The 14,449-nt window shown below is 43.4% G+C and overlaps 3 protein-coding genes across 4 annotated transcripts in view; all 3 read left to right on the top strand.

The window, feature by feature from the left end:
* The window catches only part of slc39a8 (solute carrier family 39 member 8), a 34,110-nt gene extending 29,851 nt beyond the window's left edge, over nucleotides 1–4,259 (top strand). For both annotated transcript variants that reach the window (XM_080750701.1, XM_080750702.1), the window contains exons 7-8: nucleotides 500–684; nucleotides 3,241–4,259. In XM_080750701.1, the coding sequence (XP_080606827.1) occupies nucleotides 500–684; nucleotides 3,241–3,387 (332 nt within the window). In that variant the 3' untranslated portion in view covers nucleotides 3,388–4,259. The remainder of the gene's footprint in view (nucleotides 1–499; nucleotides 685–3,240) is intronic.
* A 1,368-nt stretch (nucleotides 4,260–5,627) lies between these two features.
* Nucleotides 5,628–12,607, top strand: nat8 (N-acetyltransferase 8). Its single transcript, XM_080750642.1, has 2 exons — nucleotides 5,628–5,740; nucleotides 8,447–12,607. Exon 2 carries the CDS (start codon nucleotides 8,464–8,466, stop codon nucleotides 9,151–9,153), a length of 690 nt encoding a protein of 229 aa, XP_080606768.1. The 5' UTR covers nucleotides 5,628–5,740; nucleotides 8,447–8,463; the 3' UTR covers nucleotides 9,154–12,607.
* A 407-nt stretch (nucleotides 12,608–13,014) lies between these two features.
* LOC308306256 (putative N-acetyltransferase camello) lies at nucleotides 13,015–13,725 on the top strand (the record flags this gene model as incomplete). The annotated part of the gene is made up of 1 exon (XM_080751156.1): nucleotides 13,015–13,725. One exon carries the CDS (start codon nucleotides 13,015–13,017, stop codon nucleotides 13,723–13,725), a length of 711 nt encoding a protein of 236 aa, XP_080607282.1.
* Nucleotides 13,726–14,449: the final 724 nt, after the last annotated feature.

Genomic DNA, 14,449 nt, shown 5'->3' with positions numbered 1-14,449 from the left:
TCCAATACCTTACAACCATGCAACACGATACTAAATAGTCTCTCATTTTATTCAGGTTAGACACTCTTACATGTTGTAACCTTGGTCATGTAGTGTATAATGAAACTGTGTCAGTAAAACAATATAAATGTTCATATGCATATTGCAATGTGCTTTTTGGGCTTTTTAAGTTGAATTTGTATTTAAAAGCACATATCCTATCGATATTGACATTATTACACAAACAACCACCAAATATCACACATTCTACAATTCATGGGTTGCATTTGTAGTCTTACAGCGGCCATGTTGAGGACCAACACAGGTGTTCTGATTGACGTAGAACATTGGTTCTATGCCAATCAGACACATTGAAACACCTGTGTTGGTCCTCAACATGGCCGTTTAGGACTACAAATGCAACCCATGATATTCAAAGGAGAGGCTGATTTGTTCCAAAACTTCTGTCATACTTGCTTATCAATCCGTGGTTAATCTTCCCCTCTCTTTCCGACTTCAGGTGACTTTGTGATCTTGCTGAATGCTGGTATGACTGTACCCCAAGCCATATTCTTCAACCTGCTGTCGGCCATGTCCTGTTACGCCGGCCTTGCCCTGGGTATCCTGCTTGGCAGCAACTTCGCCCCCAATGCCATCTTTGCCATTGCCGGGGGCATGTTCCTGTACATTGCACTGGCAGACATGGTAAGAAATGTGATATACCAGTTTGCATGTTCTCCCCGTGTCTCCTAGGGTAGATACCCTCACAAAAACATGCAGTAATCCTGGTCTCTATAAAGCCTCCCCCTGGCCAGCCGGGGCGCCTGATGGAGGGGAAAGGAACTGGTTGGAATAACGTGTTCCTTCCACGCGCTATGTCCAACCGGGGAAGCTCCCCCTGTCAGGTGATAAGAAGCGGCCTGCTCACTCCTCATGCATTGAAGGAAGCATGAGCTCAGTTCGGGGCCCTCCCCAGGTTGGCAGAGGGAGAGTAGAGCCCAGGATCACAGCTTAGGCAATTGGCACCGGGTGAAAAAATGGGTTACAAAAATCGTGGGATAAAAATTTAGAAAAAAAAAAAAGAAATGTGATATACCTTCATGTCATGAAAGGGGAATTGGGTTTGCTGCAAGGCATGAAAAACACTGCCAATATTGACAAAGGAAAGAATACAGAGCATATAAGAGAGGGAAGAGGAACCATGGTGTGAATGGAGTGCTGGTATGTTACTGTAGTAGTAGGTCTGTAACTAATTAGTCTTGCGTAGCCAGACAACTATTCCACAATCTCCGAATGCTAGAGTCTGGAATTACAGCTCCCAAATGGCGAGTTTCGGAAGTAGTCACTGCTGCACTGAACTATTAGTCCCATTGGAAACATAACAGAAACACACTGGCACAGACAGAGTCATTATAATGAACTGTAGTCGCATTGGAAACATAACAGAAGCACACTAGCACAGACAGAGTCATTCGAGCCGCATATTCTTGTTATGCGTGTATAGTTTAAGAAAACATTTGAAAACATCATGGAAGTAACACCAACAACACCAGAGAAAGACGAAATAACGCCCCCACAAATATTGAAAGAAGACTAACGCTTGCAGTAGGACTTGTTATCGCTACTGCAGATAGCTACTGCACCAAGGGAGCGTGGTGGAGTCACATCCACTTTATCCGGTCCAGAGCGGATACTCATCATAAGACTTCCGTTGCCCCAGACTGTATGATGGGAGCATTTGCAAATCGCGGGAGTCAACAGTCTGGCCACACGAGACTAGTAACTAATTGTCAAAGAACGTCGTTTGATTTAGGCTGCAGTTATCCTCTGTTTGCTTAGTGGCACAAGCATATCTTGCTGTGTATATAGGCAGTGTTTTCTCTTTGACCCACTGAACGATGAGGGTCTTTGTTGAAGGAGTGCCAGTGTAATGTATACAATGTTAAACTGTAGAAAGTCACAAGTCAATCATTTATCATTTACTTAAAGGACAACTTTTTACAACAAGGGTTTATATTTTAGAATGTAATTAGAGAAAAGAAAAGATGAATGTTAAAATATTTTCATTCACTTTTTTTTTGCGATTTTAATTTCAGTTGGTGGGGGTATGCGAACACATTGTATAAATATGTATTTTTTAGACACAATAAGCTGTTGATTACTTTATTACTATTTACAGTAACACTACTAGCCCCCATAAGTCACATCTGCCCATGAAAGATTGTGGTGCATCTTGGGAATGGACTTATTGTGTCTAAAAAGACATTTAGCCACTTGCACGCATGCCCCCAACCACTGGAATCAAAATCATTAGGTCAAAATCATTAGGTATGGCAACATGACTGGTGTCTTGCACGCGTCCAAGACACCAGTCATGTTGCCATACCTTAGCTTTTGTTGAACTGACGCCACTGCCTGAGTGAGGGGTATGATGTCGCGAGACCTGAAGCCCCTATGACCTCGGGCTCCATCACTGAGGATACGTCCCAGGTGCATGTTTGCAATGTTATTTTTATTTTAAAAATGTTTCATTCTTTTCTCCAATTACAATCTAAAATATGAACCTTCGTTGTAAAAAAAACAACTCTATTGAGCAACTCTATTGCCTCTGCTGTAACTGTGTCTCTCCAGAGAGTGCACACATGCCATTATACTTCCTAAGCAGGCTGATGATGGCAAAACATCACGGCTGTACGTTGCCCCCTGAAAGGTGTTAAAGCTATACTGTGTAAGTTGCTCAACTGGTGGTCTGTAGCAGTATAGCAAACCGCGGTCGCGTTTGCTTTTTTCGTCCGTTTTTCGCTCGCGGACCGGGCCGTCAGACCACCGCGTCCGCCTCGCCTCGCCGAGACGCTTTCAATGAGGTCTCCCGTGTCCTTCTACGAGCAGCGGTTGGAGAGTTACATGCTAGACTCCTCCAGTGTAAACACTGCAGTGTACTTCCTGAAGGCGTGTTTCCTAAACCCACCAGAGAGCCCAGCAGTGTATGTTCTGCGCTGTGATTGGCCGGCAGTGTATAACCCTCGCTGTGATTGGCCGGTAGTGTGATGACGCAATTTTTCCGCGAAAACCGGTCCCGGGCAGGGATCATAGAAAACATATAAAGAGAAGGCTTTAGAAGCTGAAAATAACGGAGTGGGGGTTCTAAAACTTTAGCGATTTAACAGCTAGGACCATTTTAAGATTTGTTTTATAAAAAAAGTTACATGGTATAACTTTAAGACAGGACACTGAATATTCAATGTTGGCTTTTTCTTTCAGTTCCCAGAGATGAACAACATAATGAAGGAGGAAGAGCGGACGAGTTCCAAGATCATCATCTTCCTGATTCAGAACGCAGGGCTTCTGACTGGCTTTGCTATCATACTACTGATAACTCTGTTTGCTGGGAGTATCAACCTGGGTTAAGGATAACAACCTGGGTCAACGAGAAGGCCGGTCACCAGCGCTTTCGCCTAGGATTTTTTCGCCTACATGGATTTGGTCTTTTCACGTGGCACTTTCGCCGTGGAGGAGAGTGTTTTCCCTTTGTCATTTAAATATTATAGTGACTGTGACAGTGGTGTCAAACAGGGTAACATGTCTGTCCTTAGGTCGAACACCCTTAAAATGCTTTGGTCCGACCACCAAAATCTAACCTTAACCCTAACCCTAACCTCAGTAAAACTATGCCTAAACCTAACCCTAACCTCAGTAACCGTGACGCGGGTGATTATCTAACCTGCCGACGCGGGTGATTATCTAACCATTTAATTATTTGGACGCACCTGATTCCAATATAGCTCTAATCTGTATTAATGTGATTTCTATGGGGTGCATAGGATAGCCATGTGTAATGGTCACCGTTTGACAGGTAAGGTAACACCACTGTCATGCAAACATGGACAGTCTAGGGCAGGCGAAATGGCTCTTCAACTGCGGTGAATGGGCCACTCTCCTCCACGGCGAAAGTGCCATGCGAAAGGACCAAATGCATGTAGGCGAAAAAATCATAGGCGAATGTGCCTGACACCAACGAGAAAGGAAGATAGAGCAACATAAAATGGAAAGAAAGAGCATTAGAACAGAGCAGTGTCTCTGAGCTGTGTGAGTGAATGTATAAGAGCTTGTTTTGTACAAAAAACAATGTATTTTGACAAAATAAATTTGTAAAGTGTTTGACTATCGTTGTAGCTGAAAGCTTAGTCCAAAAAGGGAATGAATTTACAATCATTTGGTGTGTGTGTGGAATAAAAGCAAATTTTGTATTAAAAGGCGAATAAATTATTTTTTCAGTCTCAGTATTATGTTGTGGTGTTCATATTATAGCCTTTTAAGTTTACACTACACTACAAAAAGGCATAACGAGCTGTTTGTTGTGACAACTCACTGACTGTTTTGGCATCACTCATTGGGCCTGGGGGCCTTGGGCTGATAATCAAACATATAATTTTCCAAATGTCTGTATGTCTGTCTGAGTGAGTGTCTGTCTGAGTGTCTGTCTGTCTGTCACAGCGTTTCTCCTCAGTGGCTGGAGCAATTGATCTGAAATCGCATCACCATTAGCATATGAACACACCTAACATAACTGTGAAGCCCGTTTGTCACTTTCACAAATCATATGCTGTATATTAGCATTTTTATGGTGTATCTATATCTATTCTGCATCTAGCATGAGGCATATCTATTCTGCATCTAGCATGAGGCAACATGTTTAACCAGCTGTGTGTGTGTGTGTGTGTGTGTGTGTGTGTGTGTGTGTGTGTGTGTGTGTGTGTGTGTGTGTGTGTGTGTGTGTGTGTGTGTGTGTGTGTGTGTGTGTGTGTGTGTGTGTGTGTGTGTGTGTGTGTGTGTGTGTGTGGGCGGGGGGGGGGGGGGGTTACAGATGTTGTCCAAAAATCATGCAGATCGGTACACAGTATCTCTGTAGCCATTAAACGAAACGGGTATTTCTTACATTGATGCTCCTACATATTATGATGCAAGCACCAGTTAAAGTTACTTTCCATCCCTCATATACTGTGCACAGTGCACATCCCATAACCCACACACTGCACATCATTTCGGAGCTCATATCTTTGAACGGGTAAGGACTAGTCTGGTATTATTTTCATTGTTGAATTCTTATGTCTGAACTCTGATCTTGTTGTCCTAATTACATGCAAATGTTTGTCAGACAAAAAACTTTTTTTGTTGTTTACAGAATATCAACAGTAGGCTATACAGTCTACCTACAGAGAGAACAAGGCAAAGCAGTTACAATACTGTAACGATAAGAAGAAAAACGCTCAAGGTTATATCAACTTTATTCATCACAGATTTTTCTGGTTTTCATAGCTTTAGTGTTCGTACAATATTTTTTAAGGTTTCTAAGTATGACAATAGCCGATAAGGGCTTGCTTTAACACATATTTGGACGTTGGTTGAGAGAAGGTTGATAATTTTGTCTGCATTTATTTTATTATTATTTGAAAGTACGAATATAATATATTATGCAAATATTTAATCTATGAGATGAGTCAATTGGAATGTATAAAGTTATCGAGATCAATCCAAAATACTTGAGTCTGTGAAATACATTTCCCAAGGAACTTTAGTTTTGGTGCGTCATCGCTGTGTCATCCAATCCGCCTGAAGTTCTCCATGACAACCAGGAAGTGGTGATGGTCACCTGACCTGTGCGAGGAGAACACAAGAGAAGACAAATGACAACAGTTTAACTTGAAGCTCCTGCGTTTCCAACTAAAGTCTGATTTACTCGCAAACTCATTTCCAACCAGAGGTAGGTCCTGTTTATTCTCATCATGTTCTCACCCCGGTGTCTCCTATTACCCGGAGAGGATAAAGAATAAAATCTCACTTACTCTAAGAATGCTTAGGCTATTAGCTGCCCTGAGCTAACTGCGCTAATTTGCAACCAATCCAATGCTGAATAATAACCTATGGCGTTTTTATCGATGTGGTTTTAGACGTTTAGCTTATTTCGAAAGTACCAGCCGTGTAATAACGTTAATGACAATAATATTGTCTCCTATTATACGATTATTATCCCCAGTTTATGCAAGTGGAATCTCGACACAAATGAGTCTGTCAATGTTTGACTGACTGGCTGGTCATTACTCCACTGCAGTGGTTCTCAAACTTCAAATGATTGTGTGGGGTCCTCAGATGATTAGCTTAATGTAAAAAAAATAAATAATAATAAAATAAAAACATAAGTGCATACAGGGTATCTGCACATTTATACAGTGTCAATTTAAGGACTTTTTAATACCAAACTGGCCAAACTGTCAAATATTAAGTAAGCAAGAGGTGTCGTGAACATTGTGAAAATATAGCAGATCTACATGCTCACATGCTATTTTCACAACATATTTACCTGTGGAACCAAGTAAACGTAATGCCTTAAATTCCAAGTGCTTGTCAGGGTGGGGGTCCCCAGGTCATATACGTTTATTTTGGGGGTCACTGCCTAAAAAAGTGCAAACCCCTGCTCTACTGTATCATACATTTTAGACTGGATAGACTGATTGATTGAAGTAGGCTATTCAACAGTAGTTTGTATAGGAACAGGTACAGTTTCATGACACTAGGCTACAGTTCACTGGGTGGTACAAGCCGGTCAAAGGATGAGCTCAGGAAAGCATGCGGCTTATTTACATTGAGATCCTTTTTTTAAACTCATCATCGAATGATCACAGACATATTTAACACGGTACAATGCAGAAGATATCATCAGAAAAAACAGACAAAAACAGCTAAATAAAAGGTATTTACAATAGAAGCATCAGGGGGAGTAAGGTTGGGCTTCTTGACCAGTTTGGAGTAGCAGCCGCCTGTTAAGTCTGAAGTCTGGACTTGCCAACACTTTACTGTAAACTGTTTCTAAAAACATCCAGCAGCTTGAAGGTTTTAGTCTTCTAAAGACATGTCTCAATGTTTTATTAAACCGCTTTATTCTCAAAATGTAGGTAGGCCACCACCACTTTGAAACTGCCATCGGTATGTTGGTCAAATGTACTGAGATCAAAGCTCATAATATTACGAAACAAAACTAATAATTTATTAAGGCAAAAACACTTGGAGGTTGGAGCTCTTTACTAGATCCTGAAAAATAATAGAAAATAAAAATACTAATTGAGCTAAAAGTGCAAGAAAAGTCAGGAGGCTGCTACAGCTGCAGGCAAGCTCTGTCCTAGCCCTGAAACATGACGGTCGCTCTCACGACTGTCATGTTTCCGGGTTTACATGGGTACGGGCTCAGTATTTTATTTAGCCTACACAAACTACACAAACATTCAGATTTCACAAACAAAGTGCTTAAGAAAGTCTCACCCTTGTCTAAATATGGTACGGCATTCTATAATGACCCATATTCTCTGTGTTCTTTAACAAGAAGCCTTTTTATCCGATCGTTTTCTTTTTTCCCCCATGTATTTTCGGACAACATTTTTGCAAGGCCACACCCAGTCACCCACATCTCAGTTTCCAACTTTCCATAGATGGGGTTGGTGCGCATGGGGAACACCAGGAAATACATGCTACAGCTATCCACCTGTTTCCGCAAGACTTTACTGTAGCATTATCTGCGGGACACTTCCGGTTAACAGCAGACATACAAGCTCACGTGGGGTCGCAGATGCAACCGTTGTGAGCTTTGTAGATCACACTCGGCTGCGACGCCTGAAATGCCGCTCGCCTTCTGCGCAATGCACGATGGGATGTTGGAAAGGATAGAACATTGTATGAGGGTGGAGATGCAGGGAGGTAATGCAGGTCTGTCTGCCCCTCTAATCTGGGGTTAGTACCTCCATGCTGTTTGGATGGAGACAGACCTGTGACTCACTGATAGGCTACTTTGAAAACTAATGTCATTTTAGGTGTTTAGTACTTATTTAAATGGTTTAAAATTAAAGCACTATATTCTGATAGTGTAGAGAGTTTTTTTCAGTAACGTTAGTCTCCCTGTCTCTCCAGCGCTTTCATAATTCTGTCTGATCGTTTTAGTTTATTGGTCATCACTTCCAATTACACTTGTTTCCTGTATCCTGTCTAGAGTTCTCTGTCCTGATTTGATACAATTGTTATCACTGACCTGAAAATGCATTTTCTGTTTCATAAAGAGCTGGTGATTTTCTTTGGATAAATATTCTGAGCATTATTGTTAACAAAGTATAACATAGTGTGTGTGTGTGTGTGTGTGTGTGTGTGTGTGTGTGTGTGTGTGTGTGTGTGTGTGTGTGTGTGTGTGTGTGTGTGTGTGTGTGTGTGTGTGTGTGTGTTTTAGCTAAGAAAGTTTGCTTTGAAAAATATACATTCAAAGATTTGCTCAAATTATCACAACTTTTCAAAAAAAAAATAGCAGATCTACCAAGCTCACGGCTGCGCTGCGAGCTTGTAGTTCTGCTTATTTTTCAATAGTTTTTAAAGTATAAAAACAAATCCAAGTCCTTAATGTTAAAGCTGTCTCCACTGTTGTTATTGAAAGGCACGTTGCCCCACATTATGGCCGGTGCCGTGCAGATCCGGAAGTATCAGGACGAGGACGCGGAGGCCGTCAAGGAGCTCTTCACCATGGGCATGAGCGAGCACATCCCCGCCTCCTTCATGCACCTGCTGAAGCAGCCGCCCACGCAGCTGCTGCTGATGATGGTGCTCTGCGCCCTGCTGACCAGCTCCAAGTCCTTCCTGCTGCCCATCCTGGCCGTGACCCTCCTCCTGGCCGGCATGAGGCAGTTCGTGGCCTACATGTTCAACAGCTACATCGACATGTCCCTCAAGAAGGACCTGGGCCGCGTCCGCGAGGCCTACCTGGCCGACAAGGACTCGCTCTTCTGGGTGGCCGAGAGCGACGGCCGGGTGGTGGGCACCGTGGCCTGCCTGCCCGCGGAGGGGAACGCCGCGGCGCCGGGGTACCTGGAGCTGAAGCGCATGTCCATAAGCCGCAGTCACCGCCGCATGGGCATCGCCAAGGCCCTCTGCCGGACGGTGGCGGACTTCGCCCGCGAGAGGGGCCGCCCGGGTGTCGTCCTGTACACGTCGGTGGTGCAGACGGACGCGCAGAGGCTGTACGAGCACATGGGCTACGCCAAGATACGGGAGTTTGTCATGCCGGACCTGGCGACCAAACTCACCAACTTCACCCTGCTGGAGTACAGGCTGGACCTGCAGCAGCAAGACAAGAAGATGGACTGAGTGGACACCCAAAGAGAACACGGTAACGCATTCCGTCTGATCTCCTTGATGAAGGACGTCTAATAGACATGTTGACGTTTCAGACAAAGTCTGATTGGCACTGGCACCAACACATAGATCGTTGGACACGCACACGGACACAAACACACGCACGCACGCACACACACACACAAAACACTGTTCCCTTTTGTCACACACACAACCCCACTCACTGACTGGAGAGACGGATGAATGGGTCCTACTGCCATCAATACGTCATTGTCATCATTATCAATGGCTTTATTTTTTGATTCTTTGTAATATTTACATTTTCAACATAGCCTTTTAAAGGTTACCAATCGAGTCAATGTTGGCTCACGTTGCACGGATAAAAGCTACAACCTGCACGTTTTATGTGGATTGTCTCTCCCTGTGGAGAAAGGTAGTTGCAACCATAGATATAAAAAGCTAGACCAGGGTTCCCCAATTAGTTTTCCCCAAGGGCCGATTTATGTCTAGGGTACCAAGCAGAGGGCCACAACATTGCAGGGGGCGACGGTGGCCTTCCCGCTACTCCAGCGACAGTTTTCGTTGCTGTCGGGTGAAAATCTTGTATGTCCAAAACCGTTCGTTTTGAATTTATCATTTTAAAAACGATTTAAACTAGTGAAAACAGGCAATCTACAAGCACACAACGCCTCGCGGTGCGAGGCGTTGTGTGCTTGTAGATCGGCTGTTTTCTCTACTTTTGTGCGACGGCCTTGTATGATTTGCGAAAGAACATAAAAATTTGGAGATACGAGATTTCCACCCGACAACGACGATATACTAGTGTTGTTGCTGCTCTTATACCACCATTATTACTGGGGTTGGTGTGGGCCAGACAGTAGCCCCGCCTATTGGGGAACCCTGAGCTAGACGCTGCAGTTCATTGGAGAGACGTGCAAGAACTGGAGTTCGGAGTGCTGGAGACCAATGCTGCCAGTCAAAGTGACTACTGGCCAATCACAGCGCGTCTTTTCCGGGACTTATCAATTCAATTCAACAGAGCTTTATTAGCGCGTCTTCATCCAGTTCAGACGTTGCGCGGCTCAGCTGTTCTCGGAGGCTGCGTACGAAAAGACCAGCCCCCACCTGCCTCTGATTGGCCTATCAACTTCTGCATGTGGAAGTGGCAAACCATAGACACGTAAAGGTAGACACCTCCTCCGAGAGAGGGCGTTGGTAAAAGAGGACTGGCAAGCTTCCGGAATTCTGAAGGACGCTTCCTTGGGCGTCACAGAATGGGATGCTCGGTAGGCCAATCAGATGCTGGACTGGCGGGACTCCCTCTTTTCAAAGTAGAAGTGCGCGCACGACTCCAAATCGTTTCACAGTACTAGACTTCTTACTGGCTGCACGGTCGGGACACTTTACTTTACAAGATAATTCTCAAAGAGAACACCAGCACTCACGGAACAGTCCTTTTAAGGCACTTTTTTATTTTGAATTAAGGTCGGTATGGAAAGCTGCAGAGCAGCAACAAACGGACGCGTTCCGGCATTTAAGCCTTGCATGCAACGCTGATGAAGCTTTCCATACCGACCTTAATTCAAAATAAAAAAGTGCCTTAAAAGGACTGTTCCATGAGTGCTGGTGTTCTCTTTGGGACTCCCTCTTTCCCACTGCAGGGGGCAGAGTGCCTTCCACAGTTCCGCACTTCCGCCAGTCCCGCGCCAATGAACTGCATCGGCGGAGGAGGTATCTGTTTGGCAAACGACCGGTCGCCGAGTCCTGCGATGCATATGCCCCAGAGCCGAAGGAGGCGTCAGGAGCGCGTCAGGAGCGCGTCGATATTGCGACGTAACATTAGTTTGACGTCCCATTCGTTTGACGCTGGTGAAATGCTAACCTGGTGAATGCTACTATGCCTAAACCTAACCCTAACCTCAGTAAAACTATGCCTAAACCTAACCCAAACCCTTAGTCGAACTAATGGGACATAGAATTATTGAGATTTTACCTGAGGCGTCTACCTTTCTATGTCTATGGTTGCATCAACATCCTAACTTCAATAAAGATGGCAGTGCATCTAGTATCCAATCCGCTTCACCTTCTGCTACCAGTCTGTTTGTCCTATCTGGCACCAGGGTGTCACCAAATGTAGGGAGGCCAAGACCATCTACAACTACTTACAATGTGCTAGTTACAGTATGGTATACCCTCAAGAAGAATTTTAGTCCAAAATGTTTGTATTTGTTGATTGCTTAATGGATATTTGCATCATGGCTTTGTAATAATAATATTTCAAATGTATATAGCGCTTTTCGAAGTACCCAAAGACGCTTTGTGCAACTTTGTTCTTTTTGACTGATCGTCTCACAAGTGGTTGGCAGTGGCACCTTCTGCAGTACTGTTGTTAAATTGTATTAACATACTGTACCATAAGGATTGATTAAAATGTTTTCTTTCATTAAAATAAGTCCCAGATTGCAGCTTTAACATGTTATGGCTGTTTTAATTTTTGTTCATAGATCAATCATAAAAAAATGAAGGTGACTAAGGTTATTGTGTAGGGATTACTTCTCATTTGAGCTTCATGACGAGTTGATTTTCATACCATATTCAGAAATCCAATGGCTCCCTCAAAAAGTTTTTTTTTTTTTAGCTTTGGAAACTGGTCGGCAGTAATGGCAAGTAGGCTGTACCATCATGAGTCGTCATTCTGCTAAACATGCTATAATGGATCAGGGGTTCTCAATCTTTTCAGGCCGCGACCCCCAAAAATTATAATATTTGAATTGGGGACCCCCCCAACCCTGACAACTGATTGCATTTAGTTTGACTCGGTTCCACAGATTAAATATATTGAAACTAGCTGATCTACAAGCTCGCAACACCTTATGTTGCCAGGTTGTAGATCAACTATTTTCAAAATGTTTGCCTCTTTTGTGTAATATTTGACAATTTTGGATAATTTTGTATTAAAAATGTTTTAAAACTCCTTAAATTGTCACTTTACTGTCATCTAGGGAGTGGGGACCCCCCAAAAAATCACGTGGGGACCCGCTGGGGCTTATGACCCACAGGTTGAGAACCGCTGCAGTAGATAGTCCTTTAACTTTCAATTCCCTGATTGAATGGTCTAGCTTATGACTGTACACTACAGCATTAGTCCTTTTAGTTTGGATAAACAAAGTGTATTTTATGTTGCGCTATCCAGAGGCTGCTCTCAATTGCTTGAGATGTATTTAATGAAATCATTATTATATTTATATATTGGATACTTCAGAAGTGTGAAAGCTGATTTACACAATATGTCCTATTATGTTTTTGCTAAAAAGCTTGAATGTTGAATGTAATGTTTAAATAATTCTTTCAAGTAGAAAGCTCCTTGTGCAGCTGACATGATCACTCAACAAAATGCAAAGTAAGAAACAATTTTGGTTATAACTAATTTATATGTATAAGTGGGCTCTTCATGTAAGTCATCTAACTACAGCCATTAAAATCAGCTCAATCCTGTTGATGCCCTGGTTAGCGCTCCTAGCCGAAACGCGTAAGCGTTCGTTTGTTGGTGTGTTCCAATAAAAAAGTAAAAATGTGAGTACTTTGTCCTCCATTGAATTGAAGTTTTGGATGTGCTACCTTTTTGGGATTTATTTCAATTCCTATTTATTATGTACGCTTAACTTTGGGCCTAGCACTCGACTGAGAAACCCCATAGTTGATGCGCAACCTCTCTTGTTTAGCTCAATCCTGTTCTCTGTAAACTTTAACTGGTGCTATATGAATTAAGTTTATTCACTTCATGGCAGCATCATATTATTTGATCCTATAATTGAAACAATCAAATCTTTGCTCTGTTGTTGTGCTAGTAAGCCGTCTTCTTCCTTCCAGGACATGTCGGGGAAAGAACAGATGGGCAGTTTTCAGATTCGTCAATACCAGGACGAGGACTATGATGTGGTCAGAGAGGTCTACTCCACCGGTTTCTCCGAGCACCTGAACGCCGTTTGTGTTCAAGCCTCGAGACAGACCTGGGTGCACTTTAGCTTGGTCATCTTCATCATGGCAACTATGGCCTTGTCTGGGTGCCTCCTGACTACCTTACTAGCCACAGCTCTCCTGCTGCTCGGAGCCAGAGAGGTGGTCAGGTACCTGTTCAACGAGGGGGTCCAACTAGGACTCCGGGAGGACCTCTTGGACATTAAGGCCAGCTACATGCGGGAAGGACAAGTGTCTTGTTTCTGGGTGGCCGAGAGTAAGGGCGACATCGTAGGGACCGTGGCCATACTTCCCTGTTGCACACAAGTGGGAGCCTGGGAACTGAAGCGGATCTCTGTGAGAGCGGAGTTCAGGGGTTTGGGTATCGCCAGAGCACTTTGTCAGACGGCGCTCGACTTTGTTTTGTGTCGCGGTGTGCGGGATGTTGTGCTGTACACATCCATGCTCCAAACGGACGCGCACAAGCTGTACCACAAATTGGGATTCTACAAGATGGACGAGTTCATTTGGCCGTCCCTGCCAGCCAAGCTGATCAAGTTTATGGTTTTTAAGTATGGCTATAAAGTCCCTCAGCAGGAAAAGTGCCCCGGAGGCGACAACCCTTAAATAGCTGTTACTGCTGAAACGTAATTCATTTACCTCTATCAGTATCGGTGACTTATATTATAACAATTCATGTATAACAGGGGTCTTCAACGTTTTCAGGCCGGGGACCCACAAACTGATGGGGAGATGGAGCAGGGACCCCCTACCACCTCGTAGGGTGGGGGGGTCGGGGCTACAACATATTTTTTATTTTAAAAAATGTACAAGTTACAGCGAGCAGGGTGGGCGGTACCACTACCATTTCTAAACATACTACTTATTAACTGAGAACCAATGTCAATAATATCAACAATCTGTCAATTGCTTAGTAATCATGTATTCAAGCTATTCAAAATGGATAGAATCATGATTTATTTTGTAACATAAATGTGAAAAAACAAAACAAAAAAAAAAACATGTTTGACCCCCTGCAGTACCTCCGCGGACCCCCTAGGGGTCGCGGACCCCCTGTTGAAGACACCTGATGTATAATATTAATCATTGTTATATGTTCAGTAACATGGCTCTCCCCATCTCTCGCTGAGATGAGAAAATACATTTTCAGGTTTGTACACCACATCTAGTCAGGAGATAATGCATACAGGATACAAGATAAATGTGAAATGAAATTGGAAGTGATGAAACAAAACGAAAGAAGACAAAATTGGAATGGTTAAAATACTAATATTTCTCGGAATCGGTAGGTCTACCCATGTTATTGTTTTTCTAGATTGTTATTCCTATG

This window comes from Nannobrachium achirus, assembly GCF_963921795.1.
Source record: "Nannobrachium achirus genome assembly, chromosome: 20".
Classification (NCBI taxonomy): Eukaryota; Metazoa; Chordata; class Actinopteri; order Myctophiformes; family Myctophidae; genus Nannobrachium; species Nannobrachium achirus.
Note: the sequence above shows the minus strand (reverse complement) of the source record. Positions and strands in the feature narration are given on the sequence as shown.